Source organism: Harpia harpyja, chromosome 2 (assembly GCF_026419915.1).
Source record: "Harpia harpyja isolate bHarHar1 chromosome 2, bHarHar1 primary haplotype, whole genome shotgun sequence".
Classification (NCBI taxonomy): Eukaryota; Metazoa; Chordata; class Aves; order Accipitriformes; family Accipitridae; genus Harpia; species Harpia harpyja.
This window is the reverse complement of record NC_068941.1, coordinates 53,594,986-53,611,884: the sequence shown is the minus strand read 5'-3', so window position 1 is coordinate 53,611,884 and position 16,899 is coordinate 53,594,986. Positions and strand designations below refer to the sequence as shown.

Below are 16,899 nucleotides of genomic sequence, written 5' to 3'. Positions count from 1 at the left end.
GCTACAGGGGAAAGACAAACACAAATGCCTGATTTTATCGTGTATGTCCTTACATTTTAGTAAAAACAAACAAAAAAAACCCCATGCTCAAAAATCTGTAACAATTATGAGAAAACACACTACCCACACCTGCTGAGAAATGAACCTTAGACATGCAAATCAACTGCTACGCAAAATAACGTGATTACATTGGCTTCCTGGTCAGTGTGTATCATGCAACATAGCTCTATGGCAGAATTCATGCTCCTCAACACTAATAAACACATGAGATTTTCTCCCAGCTACTGATTCAGCCTTGGAAGAACATATTCAATAACTTTCTCCCTAGTGCTAAATTTCTTAACGTTAGTGAAAATTAGCTTAGTCATCCTTGTGTTGAGCTGAACTGTGGCATACTGACAAACACTACTCATCTTCCCTCAACAATAACAAGGAGCATGAAACTTTCATCTTGCGCTGCTAATAGGAGATGTGAGGAATTTTGTGCAAAATGCAGGCTATTAGACCTCGAAAAGTAGGCTAGTGCCTGTTGTGAGAAGCTGGAAAACTTAGTTTCTAATGTTAAACTTACTCTGACTCCTGCTACCGAAGGTCAGTGTAGAAATATGAGACTGACCTGAAAGTTGACGACGAAGCTGAAACCAGCCCTCGGCTCCAGAGAGCTGTTGTGTAAGGCTGAACGGCAGGGCAGCGGGACACTAGTAGGCAGGTATATTCGGACTACATTCGTCGCTCGTCTGCACGACTTCCGAGCTTTCATCAGGCAGCGGTGGGAGATAAACCCGGCCTTAAGAGGAAGGCCCTGCTCTGATACAGTCCAGTACACCCGCGCTTACCTAGCTCGCTGAAATCTGAAAGATCGCCTCTCATTTGGTAATCATCCCCGCAAATTACTTAAGATGGCGACTATCTTTACACCCCACCGCTCTGACGGAAAGGTAAACTTTTTCAGCACGCAGAGGAACTAAAAGAGAAGACAAAAACCAACAGGGTTTGAGCTACACGAAGTCAAACGCAACAGCATTAAGGGCAACGTAACGCACCGCTCTCAGGCAGCCGTTAACCGGCCACAGCACTCAAACCCCCGTAAGGCTCGGCGGTGCGGCGGTAACCGGGGCCTAACGGCAGCCGAAGGGCGCGGTGGCTTATGTTTCCCCCGCGTGACAGAGCACGCCCGAGGGGCCCGGCCCGCTGCGGCAAGCCCCGCGCTAGGAAGACGGGGACCGGCGGGCGTAACGGCACCGCGGCGCCCGGAAGGCCGCGGGGAGAGGAGGGCAAAGCAAGGCGTCCACCCCGTGTGCCTCCTCGGCCATGGCGCTCGGCTCGGCCTCACGCCGCCTGCCTCCCTCCCTCCCCTCAGGGGCGGGAGCCGCCTGCAGCACGGCGGGGAACGGCCTCGGGGGCTACGGGGAAGAAGGCAGTCCCCCGCCGACACCGACTCACCGCCACGGCCCGCGTGCTGCCGCCGTTGGCGTTTGAAATACGTGCCCTCTGGACTACGTGCTGTTGGGGCGGGCACCACCGCTCCGCGCGGGGAGGAGCCAGCGGGGCCGCCGGGCGGTCGCGTACAGCGGCGGTGCTCCCTCCGAGCCCAGCCCAGCTCTGGGGAAGGCTGGTCAGAGCGCAGCGCCGGTGGAGCGGGCAGACGGCAGAGCCGGTGAGTGGCGGCGTGGCCGCGGGCGCGGCGGCTGGGCCGAACAAAGCGGTGGGGGGTGGGGTAGGGCTGGCTGGCGCCAGGCTGTGGCCCTCCGGCTCGGCGGGGCCTCTTCCGCAGGGAGCCGGCTGAGGGGAGCGGGAGCCTCCCCACACCTGGGCCGGGAGGGGAGCCGCGGTTCGCCCGGGGCGGCTCCGGCGCAGAGTGCCGCCTTCTCGCTCCCCCGGCTGCCCGCCGGGCTCCTGCCACAGCAGGTCCGGCGAGGCGGTCGGTCGTCGGGGGCGGATGTCCCCCCGTCCGCCCGCCGCAGCGCCTCGCCTCCCGGGCGCGGCGCCGTCCCAGCGCTCGCCGCTTCCACCGCCCCGGAGGGAGAGCGCGGGGGCTCAGTTATTAGTTTTCCAGAAGCTTAAGGCAGACAATTTGCTCATTTAAGACTGTTTTTGTGGAGAAGCTGCCTAAACAAAAAAAAAAGGGGGGGACACCCCAAAACTTTAATTTTGGACTGCTTTCTGGTGTCCCTCCGATAGACTGTTAACTAACTGGAAACACAGGCTCAAAATCTGCATTTGGATCTACCAAAATAAAGCTTGCGAGACAGCGGGTTAATCCTCGTCTAGAAAAGGGCTCTGCAGCGACCCGGTTGCTAACAAAGAGTGGGTGTGCGGTAGCCGAGAGGCATCATCCCGAGATGAGGGTCACAGGGGCGATGGTACGGAGGCTTGCCTCTATTGTTCTGATCCTGCTAGTGCTGGGAAAGCACGTGTGAGGCCTTCGCAGACACCGCGACTAACTTTTTATAGCGTGTAGGAGGCCCTGTCCAAGGTGTTGTCAGTCTGTTCCCTGCTAGGTTGAAGGATAGTGCTAGTAATCTAGTCTTTTACCCTCCAACTGGTAATTCTTTAATTATCTGCTTCTCGTCAATTGGTACGTTTAAGAGTAACACACCTTGCCCTTAATAACCTTGTCAGGCTCCTTAATATTTGTTGCAATGGCAATGTGGTTAATAGGTGTAGGTGAAGGAGTAAGGAAGGGTCCCATCTACTCTCAGAATAAATTCAAGTCTTGCTGATTTTGCAGATTAATGCAGGCTAACTAAAAGTCTGTTTGCTTTTGGAAGATCAGAGTGCTGGCCCAGCCAGTGTCAGTGCTTTCCAACAACTGCATCCAGACCAGAAGTAATGTGAAGGGATGTAACGGTATTGGCACGCTTCCTTCAGTGGTAGCAGTATTTAATAGTGGGATAATGCCACATAGAAAACGTAATGGTGTATTTCAAATGTTTTTAGTTTTTTCATATAGCCAGCTTCTTTATTTTCTTTCTGTTATTAATTAGATAATTATAAGTTATCATTATACATTGTAGAATGGAAAATTCTTAATTTGCATGTCTGCCTTAGTATCACAATGTGCCATGTATATCTTTATGTACATAAAATACCTTCTTTGCATGCTTGGCATTTTCTCTTGCAGTCATGTGAGGTGGAAAACTGCCCTTTTCTATCTTTAAGGACATGTTTTATGATACTGGTTCCTGGTTTGGACATGTGTTTTAATACTGCTACAATCATTGCTTTGTAGCAGCTGACATGTACTGAACATGTGTTGTCTTGTCTCCTGTGGTTTGCATATTTCATGATACAGTAGGTAACTAGAGACAATTCAGTTATTTACTTTCTTCCCTGTCTGAGAAGCTTTGGTGTTATTTTTATCACTATATCATTAATTTGTCTTGTGTGGTTCACAATTCACGTAAATATTGCTTTAAAAAGAAACTTGATTATTCTTATGGCTATCTGCTATCTCTGTCTCATAGGGTTTTTTTAAAAACTCTATATTTTTTCCAAATAAAATTTTGTAAAATAAGCTGCCTAAAACCTACAGAACATATTCTGCTAGATTAGAAAAATGCTGTTGTTCATCTCAGCTATTTGTTTTTTAAGGTTCCTTACAGCTGAAAGTTTGTCTTACCTAAGCTTTCAGTGAAAAGAATATCAAGGAGCAGAAAAACAATTTTTAATTAAATTCCTAATGCATTGTCCTGATTTCCCCCCCCCCCATACCTAACAGCATGAGATCATCCTCTACAGGGAAATGTGTGTTCTGCTTGACAGAACATGGCATCATTGCGTTACCTAAACAAAGATGATGCAATTCTTAGTAGTCTGTTAGAATCAGCACTGTCCTCCAGACAGTGTTGCTGTTACCCTGACTAGTGCTTTAGAGCAGAAAGCATACTGCTGATTAAAATGTGCATTTGAGAGCCTAGCAACAAAACAGATCTCTCTTTGTGGATGTATTTCGTTCTCTAAAGAAGTGCAGATGACTTGGTGCGTTAAGGTGCTCAGAAATTGATGGATATTAAAGGTGAGTTACAGATTCTATTCTGAAGATAATGCATGCTGTTGTGGTTTAGGCCCAGCCAGCAACAAAGCACCATGCAGCTGCTTACTTACTCCTTGCCAGTGGAATGGGGAGGAGAAAATGTAATGAAAGGCTCATGGGTCAAGACAAGGACAGGGAAGGATCACACACGGTTATGATCATAGGCCAAAGAGGCTCGACTTGGGGGAAAAAAACAAATTCAATTTGATTTGTTGCCAATCAAATCAGAGTAGGGTAATGAGAAGTAAAACCAAATCTTAACACACCTTCCCCCCACCCCTCCCTCCTTCCCAGGCTCAACTTCACTCCTGGTTTTCTCTACCTCCTCCCCTCCAGCGGCACAGGGGGATGGGGAATGGGAGTTATGGTCAGTTCATCCCATGTTGTCTCTGCCGCTCCTTCCTCTGCAGGGGCAGGACTCATCGCGCTCTTCCCTGCTCCAGCAAGGGGTCCCTCCCACGGGAGACTGTTCTCCACAAACTTCTCCAACGCGAGTCCTTCCCACAGGCTGCAGTTCTTCATGAACTACTCCAGCATGGGTCCCTTCAACGGGGTGCAGTCCTTCAGGCACAGACTGCTCCAGCACAGGCTTTCCCGCAGAGTCACAGCCGTCTTTGGGTGCAGCCATCTGCTCCAGTGTGGGCTCCTCCACGGGCTGCAGGTGGGCATCTGCTCCACTGCTCACCTCCACAGGCTGCAGGGGAATCACGTCCTCTGGCACACCTCCTCCCCCTCCTTCTTCACTGACCTTGGTGTCTGCAGAGTTGTTTCTCTCATATATTCTCAGTCCTCTCTCCAGCTGAAGTTTTTTTTTTCCCCCATTCTTAAATCTGTTCTCCCAGAGGCGCTACCACTGTCGCTGATGGGCTCAGTCTTGGCCAGAGGCAGATCTGACATGGAGCCAGGGAAGCTTCTAGTGGCTACTCACAGGAGCCACCCCTGCAGCCCTTCCCCACTACCAAACCCCTAGCACACAAACCTAATACACATGCATATTTTAAATACCTCACGTATGATACCCAGTTTTTCCTCACTATCTCTCTAGCTTCTGTGAAGACTCTTAGACAAGCTCCAGTTGTGATGCAGAAAAATGCAGTAAGCTCTAACACTTCATTAAACAATTGAAACTGTAGGCTGTGAGCGAGGCTTGCAAAGGCTTTAGTAAGAAATATTTTTTATGTTGTTCAGAAACAAAGTACTGCACTTCACTGTAACTGTAGGTTTTGCTAGCTACTACTTCAAATTTCATTGTTTCTTTGGCATTTCATCAAGGACAGCTGTTTTAGAGTTTTAAGGTTGCAAAAGGGTCAAGGAGATAAGTCTTAATTTAAGGTCACTTAAATGTTGAAGATCTTTCTTATTGCTTGCAGCATGCTTTAACATTTGTGTTACAGAAGCATTCAGTGGACCCAGTCTGTTAGGTCTCCAATTTGCCTACTTAAGTCTGCTGCTGTTCACCAGTGTTATTCCCACCTGCTTACTAAAACCAGTCCCTAATGGGATGCAGCAACTTGGTTGGAGCACACCTGATGTGAACCCAAGGCAGCCTAATGATCCACTTACCCTCCCTAGTGATTCCAAGGTCTCATCTGTTGGCCAGAGTGTTGTTAGCTTTCCCTATACTTTAGCTGAGTCTTTAAGTAGTTATTGGTAGGCCAGGCTGGCTCGTATGGTAGGCAGGAGGTGACCACAGCTCATGTAGGCACATACTTACTAGTTTACGCTAGCTGGTTCATGTACTTGCAGCACTGGCACTGCAGATCTTCGCAGTGCCAGACAGCTGGCATAACCACATGGGCTTTTAGCAGAAGTTGAATTCCATGCTGACATGGCTACACTGCTCTCAGTTTATCTGCTGGCTAGTATTGATAATGGAGTTGGTATGTGATAATGTGCTTTTTTATATGGTGTGGTTCTTCATTACTGTTGGCAGACAAAGAACAAATAAGGAAGAAAGTTAACCTTGTTGCTGCCTCTCCTATTAATCCCAGCCACAGCGAAGTGCTGCACTTTCTCCGCTGCGACATTCTAGGGAAAACGACGCATCGCCAGGGACTCGCCCTGGGGAGAAAACGGACTAACACAGATACTGTGGATCAAATGGTTTCTCCGTTTATTAACTGCGCAACACTCGGTTATATATGTTTCTAGTATCTACTCACGCATAAGCCATTTGTTGATTGGTTAACATGTGCCGTTCACACGCTTAAACAATAGTCTAATTGGATAAAGTCTTCTGATCACACGAATAGTTTCCTCCACCTGCATGCTGTCTTGCACTCTGTCTTCAGTCACGTTGCCCTCCTGTTATCAGTCACGTACGCCCGACCTTGTTCTACTTTTTGTGCTTACTTCAGCAAACTTATAACAAAGAACAGTAGTGTCTTGTGCTAGCAAACAGAGAATAACAGTTGTGCCTTACGCAGTTTCCCTCGTTCTCCCACAAGTTCTCCCACAGTGAAGGGTTTGGGTTGTGCTTCTGCACATAGTGCTTCTCCAGAAGAAGGAACAGCATGAGTTGCGTCAGAACTGTGGGCCGGTCTGGTTGGAAGTTTTCCTGCAAAATAAAGTTTTGTTCAAAAGTGTCAGGGTGCGAGCTCAGGAAAGCTGGGAACCAAAGCCAAGGATGATTGTGGTAGGGACAGGGTTGAAAGACGCGTAGAAAGTCGTGGAAGCTGGGCTCTGCTGGATCAGGGGAACTTCTAGTGTTCTTGTCAATGAAAGCCATTCTTTCTGCTTCCCAGGGATCAGAAGCTCTGCTTTTCAGTTACAGCTGGGTGCACACACCAATTGTCACTCTAGATGAGACTTGGTTGTCAGTGCTAATGCTCCCTGCCCAATGATAAGGCATAGGGTTGGTTCACTGTCATGCCACAGGTCTTAGGTACTTGAATTACCCTTCGGAAGTGCATATCTTTTTTCACATAGGGAACTCTTAAGGAATTAGACTTTGAAATTAGCATGAATGAATCCAGATCATGGTGCTAGGCAGGCAGGTTCAGCATCGTAGATGTAGTTCCTGCCCCATGATACTGTCTTTAAAGTTATTTTCTAAAATATAAAGCAATAATGTATTTTAAAAACTTTATTTCTAAAATATCAAGCTTATTTGATACTTTTGTAATTTGGTTTTCAGGAGATTTCCTGTGCGCTGCTAACTTACATGGTACAGTTCTCAAGTCTGGAATAAATTTGTGAGCAAGATTTCTTAATTACATCAGTGCTCCAAGATACAAAGAAATAGTATTCAGAGTAACCTTGAAGATCTTTTGAAGTCACTAAAAATGTAAGTAAATGTCTTTTAAGAAACAAGGAAAGAAAGAGGGTTATACATACCCCAGATTAGTGCTTCTGATGCATCAGTAATTGTTGCCACAGAAAATGCATGTTCATGGTGTACTAGCTAGACTATAGATATAAAGTTAAGAGACTTAATATAATAATAATATGACGGTGTAAGATAACAAATATAGTTTGCCACCACAGAACCTAAGCCTTAAATAAGAATCTTCATCATATCTGACCGGCAAAGCTTATTACTTGGTCTGGTTATTTATACATCCCTATTTACTGTAAATATATCTGCTAAGTTTCTTTAAAATTCTTGCCTCATAGTGGCTGGTTTGCTTCTTGAGGTCTAAGCACTTAATTCACTTCTAAGCATTTATTACTTTGTCCTATCTGGCAATTTAACTTTATGATGCTTAATCCTTTTCTGAATCCTGAGTTAAAGGTAACCTGTGGTAATGTGTTCTATGAGTACACACAGAGTAGTTGGGAGGGAGGTTTCTTGCTTTTAAATTGATTTCTGGCTTGGTATCAATCATCATTTCTTGTCCTGTGTTCTGATCAAAAGTAAATAGCAGCCCACAGCACAGAGTCCATTTCATCAACTATTTAAAGTTGTAACATTTTGGTTTTATGTTATTTATATTGCAGTTGCCTTCACATACACCAGTTAGGATTGGGTGATGTTTCATTTGAAACTGAATGCAGAGAAATTATTTATTTCTCAAAATACTATGACCCAACGTCTAATCTTCCATGTTAGTCTTTGCACACATCCGATAACCTGTGTTGCTTGGTTTTAGATCTCAATTTCTGTCTTAACTGAGATGGAAGGATCCATATATGACACAATATTCATAATACTAAAATGCTACTAATGCATGTAGGGACATTACAATATTATAAAGATTGTTTTAAATTTGTTTGTCTCCTATCCTGCTTTTTGTAGGTATTTTCAATGATTTGGTCACAGGGATCTGCAGACTGGTTTTTCCAGAGTTGTTTTAGAATACAATAATTTAGAAAAATATTTAATGTTCTTCTTTCAAATGTAAGATATGTAGGGATTACTCAGAAATGCTATTTGTTGCCTACCAATACTAATACTCCTAGGCTAAAGTTATTCTGTTTGACTATCCCCTTTTAACATTCCTGTTTTCTCTATAATTCTAAAAAATTGCACTCTGATTGTGTAAGGCTTTAAGGAAACCTAGCAAAAATTAAGCAATTTCAAGGTATTATTTAATATGAAAATTAGCTGTCATATATTTCTATTTTCTTATGTTTTCAAGCTGATAATTGAGAGCCATAATGGCAGACATAGGAGATGGACCGCATTCGGGAGAAGATCTGACAGATGCAAAATCTATTCCTGGTTCCAAAGGGTAAGTGAGGTACTTTTGGTTTAAGTCTTCAAGTCTTGAGGAATCTTGTGCTGTAACAGAAGGTGAGAGCCATAGAAGAAATAACGCTAAAAGGAAAAGTTTAAATTATGGTAAATTATAATAATCATAAAAAACTATTAGCATGGTTGTACTGACTGAAAATATACAGTCTGACAGAACAGGCCACGTGTATGTACAAGGAACTAAAAAGCAAAACACTTGAGGTGCAGTTAGACTTGACTTAACAGAATTGTCAAGTGGTTAGCTGTTCTTGAAAAGAGACTTCTCTGTCTCACCCTGGGCTAAATGTTCACTCCTTTCCTTGAACTGCTTCTAGAGCTCACCTGAACCTGTGGCAGACAGTTCAGCTGCTTGAGCTTACCTGCTGTAGGGTTATATGTGTGGAAGCACAACTGCAAGGGGAACTTAGAGAGGTGGAAGGGAGGAAACGTAGGCCTGTTCTTCCTGGTGACAGCTAGTTGTTACGCTGGTGTAGCACTATCATCAGATTACGCTCTCTCTGGGAACCTAATTTGTTTCTGAAGTTATTCTTTTTAGTATTTCAATGAAAATTAGATTTAAGAGCATTACAGACTTTTTATTTGTAGAATACAATATGACAGCGGGTCCTAATCTTGTAATCACTTACCCATGTGCTTAAATGAGAAAATCCATACCGACTTCAGCACATATGGACTGAGTAAAATTGACAGCTGTTGCAGAGTCATGAGTGGTGGTGTAGTTGGTGTGCTCATTAAGGCAGACTTAACAGGTGCATACAGAGTCTTGGTCTTTCTAGGTTTTGAATGTTTACTCGTGAAAATTCAATGGTAATATGACTTTTGGTTAGAATTCAGAATAGATTTACAATTTCAGAGCTGATCTTGCCTCCAGGTACATAGCTTTCAAAAGATGATAGTAAAAAAACCCAACTGATTTCATGTTGATACAATAATTGGTTTCCTTAAACTAATTTTTCATGTTCTCCTGCACAGAGGCATTATCATTTTAGATGCAGTTCTTCCCTGAGTCTTTAAATTTTAAGCTTTTTACAAGTTGCACAGAAGATTACTACAAATACAAATGACTCTTCACTTTTTTTTTTTTTTTTAATTATTTGTGTATGTGCACATTTTACCAAACTTGAAACAAAAGTTTTATTTGGGAGCATAACTATACAAAGCAGTTTTACTTATTTTAACCTCTAGGCAATTACAGTCTTCACTAGTTTTGAATCAGATCTACCAACTGATTTCACAGACATAACTTAGAATCATAGAATCGTTTGGGTTGGAAGGATCATAGAATTGTTGGATGGAAAGATCATCTAGTTCCAACTCCCCTGCCATGGGCAGGGACACCTTCCACTAGACCAGGTTGCTCAAAGCCCCATCCAGCCTGGCCTTGAACACTTCCAGGGATGGGGCATCCACAACCTCTCTGGGCAACCTGTTCCAGTGCCTCACCACCCTCACAGTAAAGAACTTCTTCCTCACATCTAACATAAATCTACCCTCTTTCAGTTTAAAGCCTATACCTCTCGTCCTATCACTACACTCCCTCATATAGAGTCCCTCCCTATCTTTCCTGTAGGCCCCCTTTAAGTACTGAAAGGCTGCTATAAGGTCTCCCCGGAGCCTTCTCTTCTTTAGGCAAAACAACCGCAACTTTCTCAGCCTGTCCTCACAGGGGAGGTGGTCCAGCCCCCTGATCATTTTCATGGCCCTCCTCTGGATCTGCTCAAGCTGAATGCAGTACTCCAGGTGGGGTCTCATGAGAGTGGAGTAGAGGAGCAGAATCATCCCCCTTGACCTGCTGGCCATGCTTCTTTTGATGCAGCCCAGGATACGGTTGGTTTTCTGGGCTGCTAGTGCACATTGCCAGCTCATATTCAGTTTTTCATCCACCAATATCTCCAAGTCCTTCTCCTCAGGGCTGCTCTCAATACACTCATCGCCCAGCCTGTATCCATGTTTGGGATTGCCCTGACCCATGTGCAGGACCTTGCACTTGGCCTTGTTGAACTTCATGAGGTTTGCACAGGCCCACCTCTCAAGCCTGTCAAGGTCCCTCTGGATGGCATCCCTTCCCTCTCTAGAGTATCAACCACACCACTCAGCTTGATGTCATCGGCAAAATTGCTGAGGGAACCTTTAGGGAACTAGTAGCAAACCTTACTGCTTCATTGGTTTTGCTAAAATAACCTTATTTTATTAGTAGTTTGAAACTAGAGAAGAGAGATCAGAAATTAACACCTAAAGTTTGTCTGATTTCTATACAGAAAGAACCTACCTGCTAGCAAGTCTATGGACTCTGGAATTCTGCCAGACTACAGTTACAGAATGGATTATCCAGAGATGGGGGAATGTGTAATAATAAACAATAAGAACTTCCACAGACAGACCGGTACCACTTTCAAATTTTTAAATTTTTTCCTTAATTTAGATAAATTAGTGGCATGTATTATTCTTCAAAATTAAGTATGCAGACCAATTTTGCAATCTAAAATTAAGTGGTTTGAATGGGTATGATTAATTTCAGTGCATTCTTCCAAATATGCATAGAGGGAACACATGAGGTTATAGCAGTAATGTGGAGAAAAATTGACAGGCAGTACAAGTCCGTCTTACCTTTTAGTCATGATTTCTGTTTTGCAAATGAAATCCTTTTTTATGTCTTTATATAGATAGGTAGATATAAAAATAAGGACTAGCTAAATCTACAATATAGGTACAGAGAGAGGGAGGTCGTGTGCATGTATAACAGTGCAATGTTTTTTCTGTTAGAGTGGGTCTGGAATAATAGAATAATATTCTAGACTGATACAGGTATAAGTGAGAAAAGAATTTGGCTCAATCAGACCATGCCATCTGTATCATATAAAAAATAATACATTTGTCTTATGTATAGGGATGTTACCCCGTTCGGGTACAGATGCGGATGCTGCAAGTGTCAGAGAAGTTTTTATGAAGTTGGGATATAAAATAAAGATCAACAATGATCTTTCATGCAGGGACATTCTTGAACTCTTGAAAAATGGTAAGTGATAATATCTTCAGTGTGTGTATTAAATCAACCACTGTTTCCGAATACATCTCTAGCCCTCACATCTCTTCTTCCATGATTCTTTTAGATGATATTTCACACCTACCAGTGGTTTTTTGCTAAGGATGACATGTACATCGTAGTTTCTATGTTTATTCATCTTTGCTGTCTCTCTATCTTTTGTGCCATGACTGTTGTCTCCATATCCTTTCTCATCTTCGAAGAAGGCTGGAAAAAAGGCTGAAACTTAAATGCAAACTGATTTATGTTCTGACTCTGGGATCACTGAAGCTCTCTGAGTTGGAAAGAAACCTGCTTAATTGGGTAGAGGGGTTCTGTGCTATATCCTTAGAGGTGTGGCCCTAGAGGTGTTCTGATCCAGGGGGGCTTCTGACTGAGGGACCAGAACTGCAAGTGTGTGGACTGAATTACTCTTTTAGAGAAACAACTCATATTTTGTTTGACTTGTGAAACAAACCACCCTTCTGTCAAGTGAGAGCTTTATAGTATTGTCTGTGTTAGTCCTGCTTTGTTAGGACTTGACTACATCTAGACCAGTAAATTAAATGGTGCCTGGAGGTATCTGTAGCGCTGGCACACAGTCTATTGTAGTTCACTGTTGGAAGGTTCTCTGGCATGACTGTGGCTTATGCCTACTAGCGCTCTCCCAGGCTGTTACAGGTCACAGTTCAACAGTTAAAGTGTTCCAGGGATTATTCCCAACAGCCAGTTAGCCTGCAGCAATCCTGTTTGGTTTTTTGTTTTGTTTTGGTTTTTTTTGTTTTGGTGTTTGTTTGGTTTTTTTATAAATGTGTTTGCTAACATAGATGTAGGTACTTCAGTGCCGGTTAATGTTTATGCCAGAGAATGCTCCCAGGCATGGTTAGTTTATTAGTATAGTTACAGCCTGTCTGTTGACAGTAGCTGAAAGTGGAAAGGCCTCTGTCTTACCTGTGTTATAAGGCCTCCAAATAGAAAGTAAACTGCAGACTGCAGCCTAACTAGAGATTCCCCAAAACCAGCCTTTCCTGACTCTTCTAGGTGTAGTGCTTGTCCATGGATTGTAGAAATGCCTGAGTGTGCATTGCTTGAGAAAAATCTAAATAGTTCAGTTTTTCCAGAATAGAAATTCAGTGTTTTGGCAAGCTCTAAACAGAAAGCTTCAGCTTTTGGGACTGTTACACTTTTAATCTACAAACTCTTGCATCTTCTTGAGTTTCCCAGTCAGAATTCCTTTTGGAGCCTTTCTTTTAAACCATGTTTGTATCTTTTCATATATTTAAAAGAATCGTCTTGGTCCTCAAGTACAATCCCCACAATGTCAGGCAACAAAAGACATCAGAGAATATCTGTTCTATGCTCTTTGCATACCACAAGATGGGAAAAAAAAAAAATCTACAAACACTTTATATCAAGCTTAAATGTCTTTAAGTACAAAATTCAGAGGCTTGAAAAATCTTTCTAGACCTTGCTACAGGGCAAGAGTGAGAGAGAGGGGTAATGTGAGTACCTAGGTCCCTCCAGCAGCAACAACTTTCATGTTACATTTGGTTCCCATGTAATCCAAGTAGTTGAAGCATCTCTGATTGGAAAGAGAGGTAAGATTTCCCCATCCTTTCCCAAAACTCAGAACTTCCCATCAGTCCAATCCCAGATCACGAGACTGTTGACCATTACTGCATGAGCGAGGTATACCATTCAGACTTTGAGACACTGTGGGAACACCTTCTTTGTCTCCTCACAGTGTTCCTGGCCTAGTTCTGTGGCCATGTCTTAGAATGGGTAGGGTTGCCCTTTAATTTGGGGTTTTCTGTGTCCAACTTCGTGGAGTAGGCTGGCTCCTTTTGTTCAGAAGTGAAAACTGGCTGGAGGTTTCTAAACACAGGAGTTGGTTTTTAAAGACTGCTGTCACATAGGAAGTATCAAATGTTCAAAGCTTTTAGGGAGTGCAAGAAGTTACGATAACTCTCTTTTTTCTTTCAAGTTTCTGAAGAAGATCACAGCAAGCGAAGCAGTTTTGTTTGCGTGTTGCTAAGCCATGGTGATGAAGGATTCATCTATGGTACAGATGGCCCCCTTGAACTGAAAGTACTAACAAGCCTTTTCAGAGGTGACAGGTGCAGAAGTTTAGCAGGAAAACCCAAGCTCTTTTTCATTCAGGTGATGTACAGCTGGACAATGATCATCAAATCAGCTGCATACTTAAAAGAAAATTGTTTCCCAATTAATTATTAGTGCAAAAAAGTTAATTATTTCTAAAATTGATTTAAATGGAATTACTTCAGAATGAGATTCTCTTCAGGTCTAAAAGTGGCACAATCTGTCTTATTAAGTAGGCAGTATTTGTAATAACTCAGATTGCATTACATTAATTCTATGGATTAAGTAAAAACTTTCTGAACACTAGCCAATATTTTAGTGAGTTTCTGAATGCGCTTTTGAATGAATCTCTTTCTTAACCAAACTGTGTAGTTGATTTAAATAAATGCTAGTTACTTTTCTTCTGAGTCTGTCTAATGGAAAAGTGACATAGAAATTCTTGTTATTTTTTCAGTTTTTTTAATCAGGATATTACTGTGTTTAAAACAGAAGAAAAATCAGTATTCTGATCATTATTGCTGCCTTTATTTTGTTACTTTTTATTTAATTTTCCATTCTTCTCTCCACTAAATAGGCTTGTAGAGGGACAGAATTAGATTCTGGTATTGAGGCAGACAGTGGATCAGAAGAAACAATGTGTCAAAAAATACCTGTAGAAGCAGACTTCCTGTATGCATATTCTACAGCTCCAGGTAAGAGACTTGCAAAGAAATTTTTGTTCCTGAAATTGTATCTATATATCAGCTTGTATTGATATTGTATCCAGTCAGTGGGTGGCTATTTCATTTGTTCTCTTTCATGGAAATAGGAACTTTCTTCCCTCAATTGTTTTTTCTCCCAATTTGATTTCTTTTTGAGGTAGTTGCTATTCTCAGTTCCTACAAAAAAACCGCAAAATCCAAACCGTGAATGTACATCTTTCTCACTAGCAAACCCTCAAATGTTCATTTGCTATAAATTCAGTTAATCTGAGTTGTGCAAATAAGTTACAGCAGGAAGTAAAAGGTATTGTTAGTTCTGAGAGAACAAAACAATCAGATATCTGTAGATACATATGCAGAAGTGGGTGATAAACACCAGCATATTATTTGCCTATCGATTCTATTTTCATTGCATCCTTAAGCAAAATCAGTAGTGGCAGAGACCTTAGTATGCCCTTTACGTTATCAGTTATCAGCAGGTTCCAGTCTTTAATTCATGCACGTAGTCCTGAAGATAGTGACACTGACATCCATTTTGCATCTTGGCTCTATCTGTAGTCACGTCTCCTTTGTACATGTATACTGTATAAAGAAGTAGTAAGTGATTAAGGCTAAGACTGTTGCAGCAGAAGATAGTTTTCCTGCCTTTTGATTTTCTACCTACTTAAAGTATTCTTAGATTAGAAAACATGAGAGGATTAGAAAAATTTTTTGAGCTGGAATTTGGGGAGATTATAAAATCTAAATTTTGTTGGTTAGTGGTTTTGAGTTTTTGTTTTAAAACATTGATTGCTATTGGAAACAATGTGTTGTTCCCCTAATTACTATCCTGTCCTGTATCAGAGGCTGCTATATCTGATCAATTTGACATCTCTCTTTTCCCCAGGCTATTACTCCTGGAGGAATTCAGCTGAAGGCTCCTGGTTTATTCAGTCACTGTGTAAAATGCTGAAGGAACATGCAAGGAAACTTGAACTCATGCAGATTTTAACTCGTGTAAATCGCAGAGTGGCAGAGTACGAGTCCTGCTCAACACGGCAAGATTTTAATGCAAAGAAACAGATTCCGTGCATTGTCTCTATGCTCACCAAAGAATTTTACTTCCCTTGCTAAAAGAATTTCACGTTGTAATTTTTCAGTTCATGTTTTTATCTGTAATTTATATGCAATGTTAGTATGGAATACCACTTCTAAATCTGAACTACTGTTCACTGCTGTGTATGGCATAATGAACTGTCTCAAAGTTAGATATGTCCATTATTAGGAGTAAAACATAGTGTGGCTATGTTAGAAATGCAGACTTGAGTAGCTGAAGCATAGGCAAATTTGAAAGTAGTGCTCTGAGTATCTCGGAAAAATTGGGAAGAGGAGACTGAAGAAATCTCAGATCACTTACCAGATCTATTTGGTGCTACATTTCACTTTGCTGAAGGGGCAGAGAAAAGCAGCAGTTCTTATAGTTTGGTTTCATATCTTTACCAATAGAAAGAAGATTCAGAATGTGATATGTTTACTAATGATGGTAATATGTTAGTAGTGTTGTCATACATTTCTTCTTAACTCAAGTTCTTAAAGTTTAGGTTATAAACTAACCTAAACTGTTTTTATAACTTAGGGCATAAACTGTGGAAGCCAGCCAATTCATTTTTTTACATACAATTAGGAACCATATTTAGAATACAGTCAATTTTTTCCTGATGATTTTATAAATTTTTGTATGGAATATTAGGTAAAGCAATTATATCAACACAGTAGCTGTTTCAAAATAAATTTTGTATTCTGACCTTGAAGCTGAGTGACTAAGGGACCAGTCTTCCAAAACTTTTTCTGCAGCTCCCTAAAGGGGGATCTGTTGGGGCATATTTTGGGCTATAAGAATCGGTGCAAAGGGAAGTCTACGTTCTGAATAGTCTGCTTTCCTCTTTCTGGCCGTAAATAAGAGTGGGTTCGCTTTGTGCTATGTGCGTACCACATTTAACCTGTGTGGAAACCTGGATTTGTGATACTGGAGAAATTTCACTTCTTAACTCTAATATCAATTTGAGTTAATTACAAGACTTTAGCTAAAATATGTTAAACAATAGTAAATTTGTATCTCTTGACTCTGAATTTTGTGGAAAAGGTTTTTGCAAAATTGTAAAACACTTTTGTTGATGTTTCAGCTTGTGGCAGTCTTTTTAAGATCAGAGGAAGACAGAATGGTAAATGACTATAGGGTGCTTGCAAAACAAGACTTAAATCTCTTTAAATTGTGTAGCATAAACAATGTTATCAAATTGATGTTCACTTCCAGAGGCATTTGTGGTGTGTTTTTTTTAACTTAAATACTGTTTCCTAAACTGTA

At 42.0% G+C, this 16,899-nt stretch overlaps 2 protein-coding genes across 9 annotated transcripts in view; one reads left to right on the top strand and one right to left on the bottom strand.

The window, feature by feature from the left end:
* PRIMPOL (primase and DNA directed polymerase) overlaps window positions 1–1,529 on the bottom strand; it is a 21,758-nt gene extending 20,229 nt beyond the window's left edge. For 3 of the 8 annotated variants that reach the window (XM_052779778.1, XM_052779812.1, XM_052779815.1), the window contains exons 1-2: window positions 1,444–1,529; window positions 837–964 (exon numbers count right to left, since the gene is read on the bottom strand). In XM_052779778.1, coding sequence (XP_052635738.1) covers window positions 837–870 — 34 coding nt within the window. In that variant the 5' untranslated portion in view covers window positions 871–964; window positions 1,444–1,529. Of the gene's footprint in view, window positions 1–571; window positions 1,307–1,443 lie in introns of those variants that run through there. The other 5 variants (XM_052779793.1, XM_052779787.1, XM_052779804.1 and 2 more) reach the window with 4 other exon arrangements.
* CASP3 (caspase 3) lies at window positions 1,529–16,899 on the top strand. Its single transcript, XM_052779843.1, has 8 exons — window positions 1,529–1,657; window positions 7,173–7,322; window positions 8,617–8,709; window positions 10,991–11,115; window positions 11,620–11,748; window positions 13,739–13,914; window positions 14,429–14,546; window positions 15,442–16,899. Exons 3-8 carry the CDS (start codon window positions 8,636–8,638, stop codon window positions 15,666–15,668), a joined length of 849 nt encoding a protein of 282 aa, XP_052635803.1. The 5' UTR covers window positions 1,529–1,657; window positions 7,173–7,322; window positions 8,617–8,635; the 3' UTR covers window positions 15,669–16,899.

Bases quoted from the DNA above. Each gene is read 5' to 3' on its own strand.
- CASP3 (XM_052779843.1), top strand. From the start codon at position 8,636: ATGGCAGACATAGGAGATGGACCGCATTCGGGAGAAGATCTGACAGAT. The intron at 11,749-13,738 runs GTAAGTGATAAT...TTTTCTTTCAAG, and splicing joins TCTTGAACTCTTGAAAAATG to TTTCTGAAGAAGATCACAGC. The intron at 13,915-14,428 runs GTGATGTACAGC...TCCACTAAATAG, and splicing joins CCAAGCTCTTTTTCATTCAG to GCTTGTAGAGGGACAGAATT.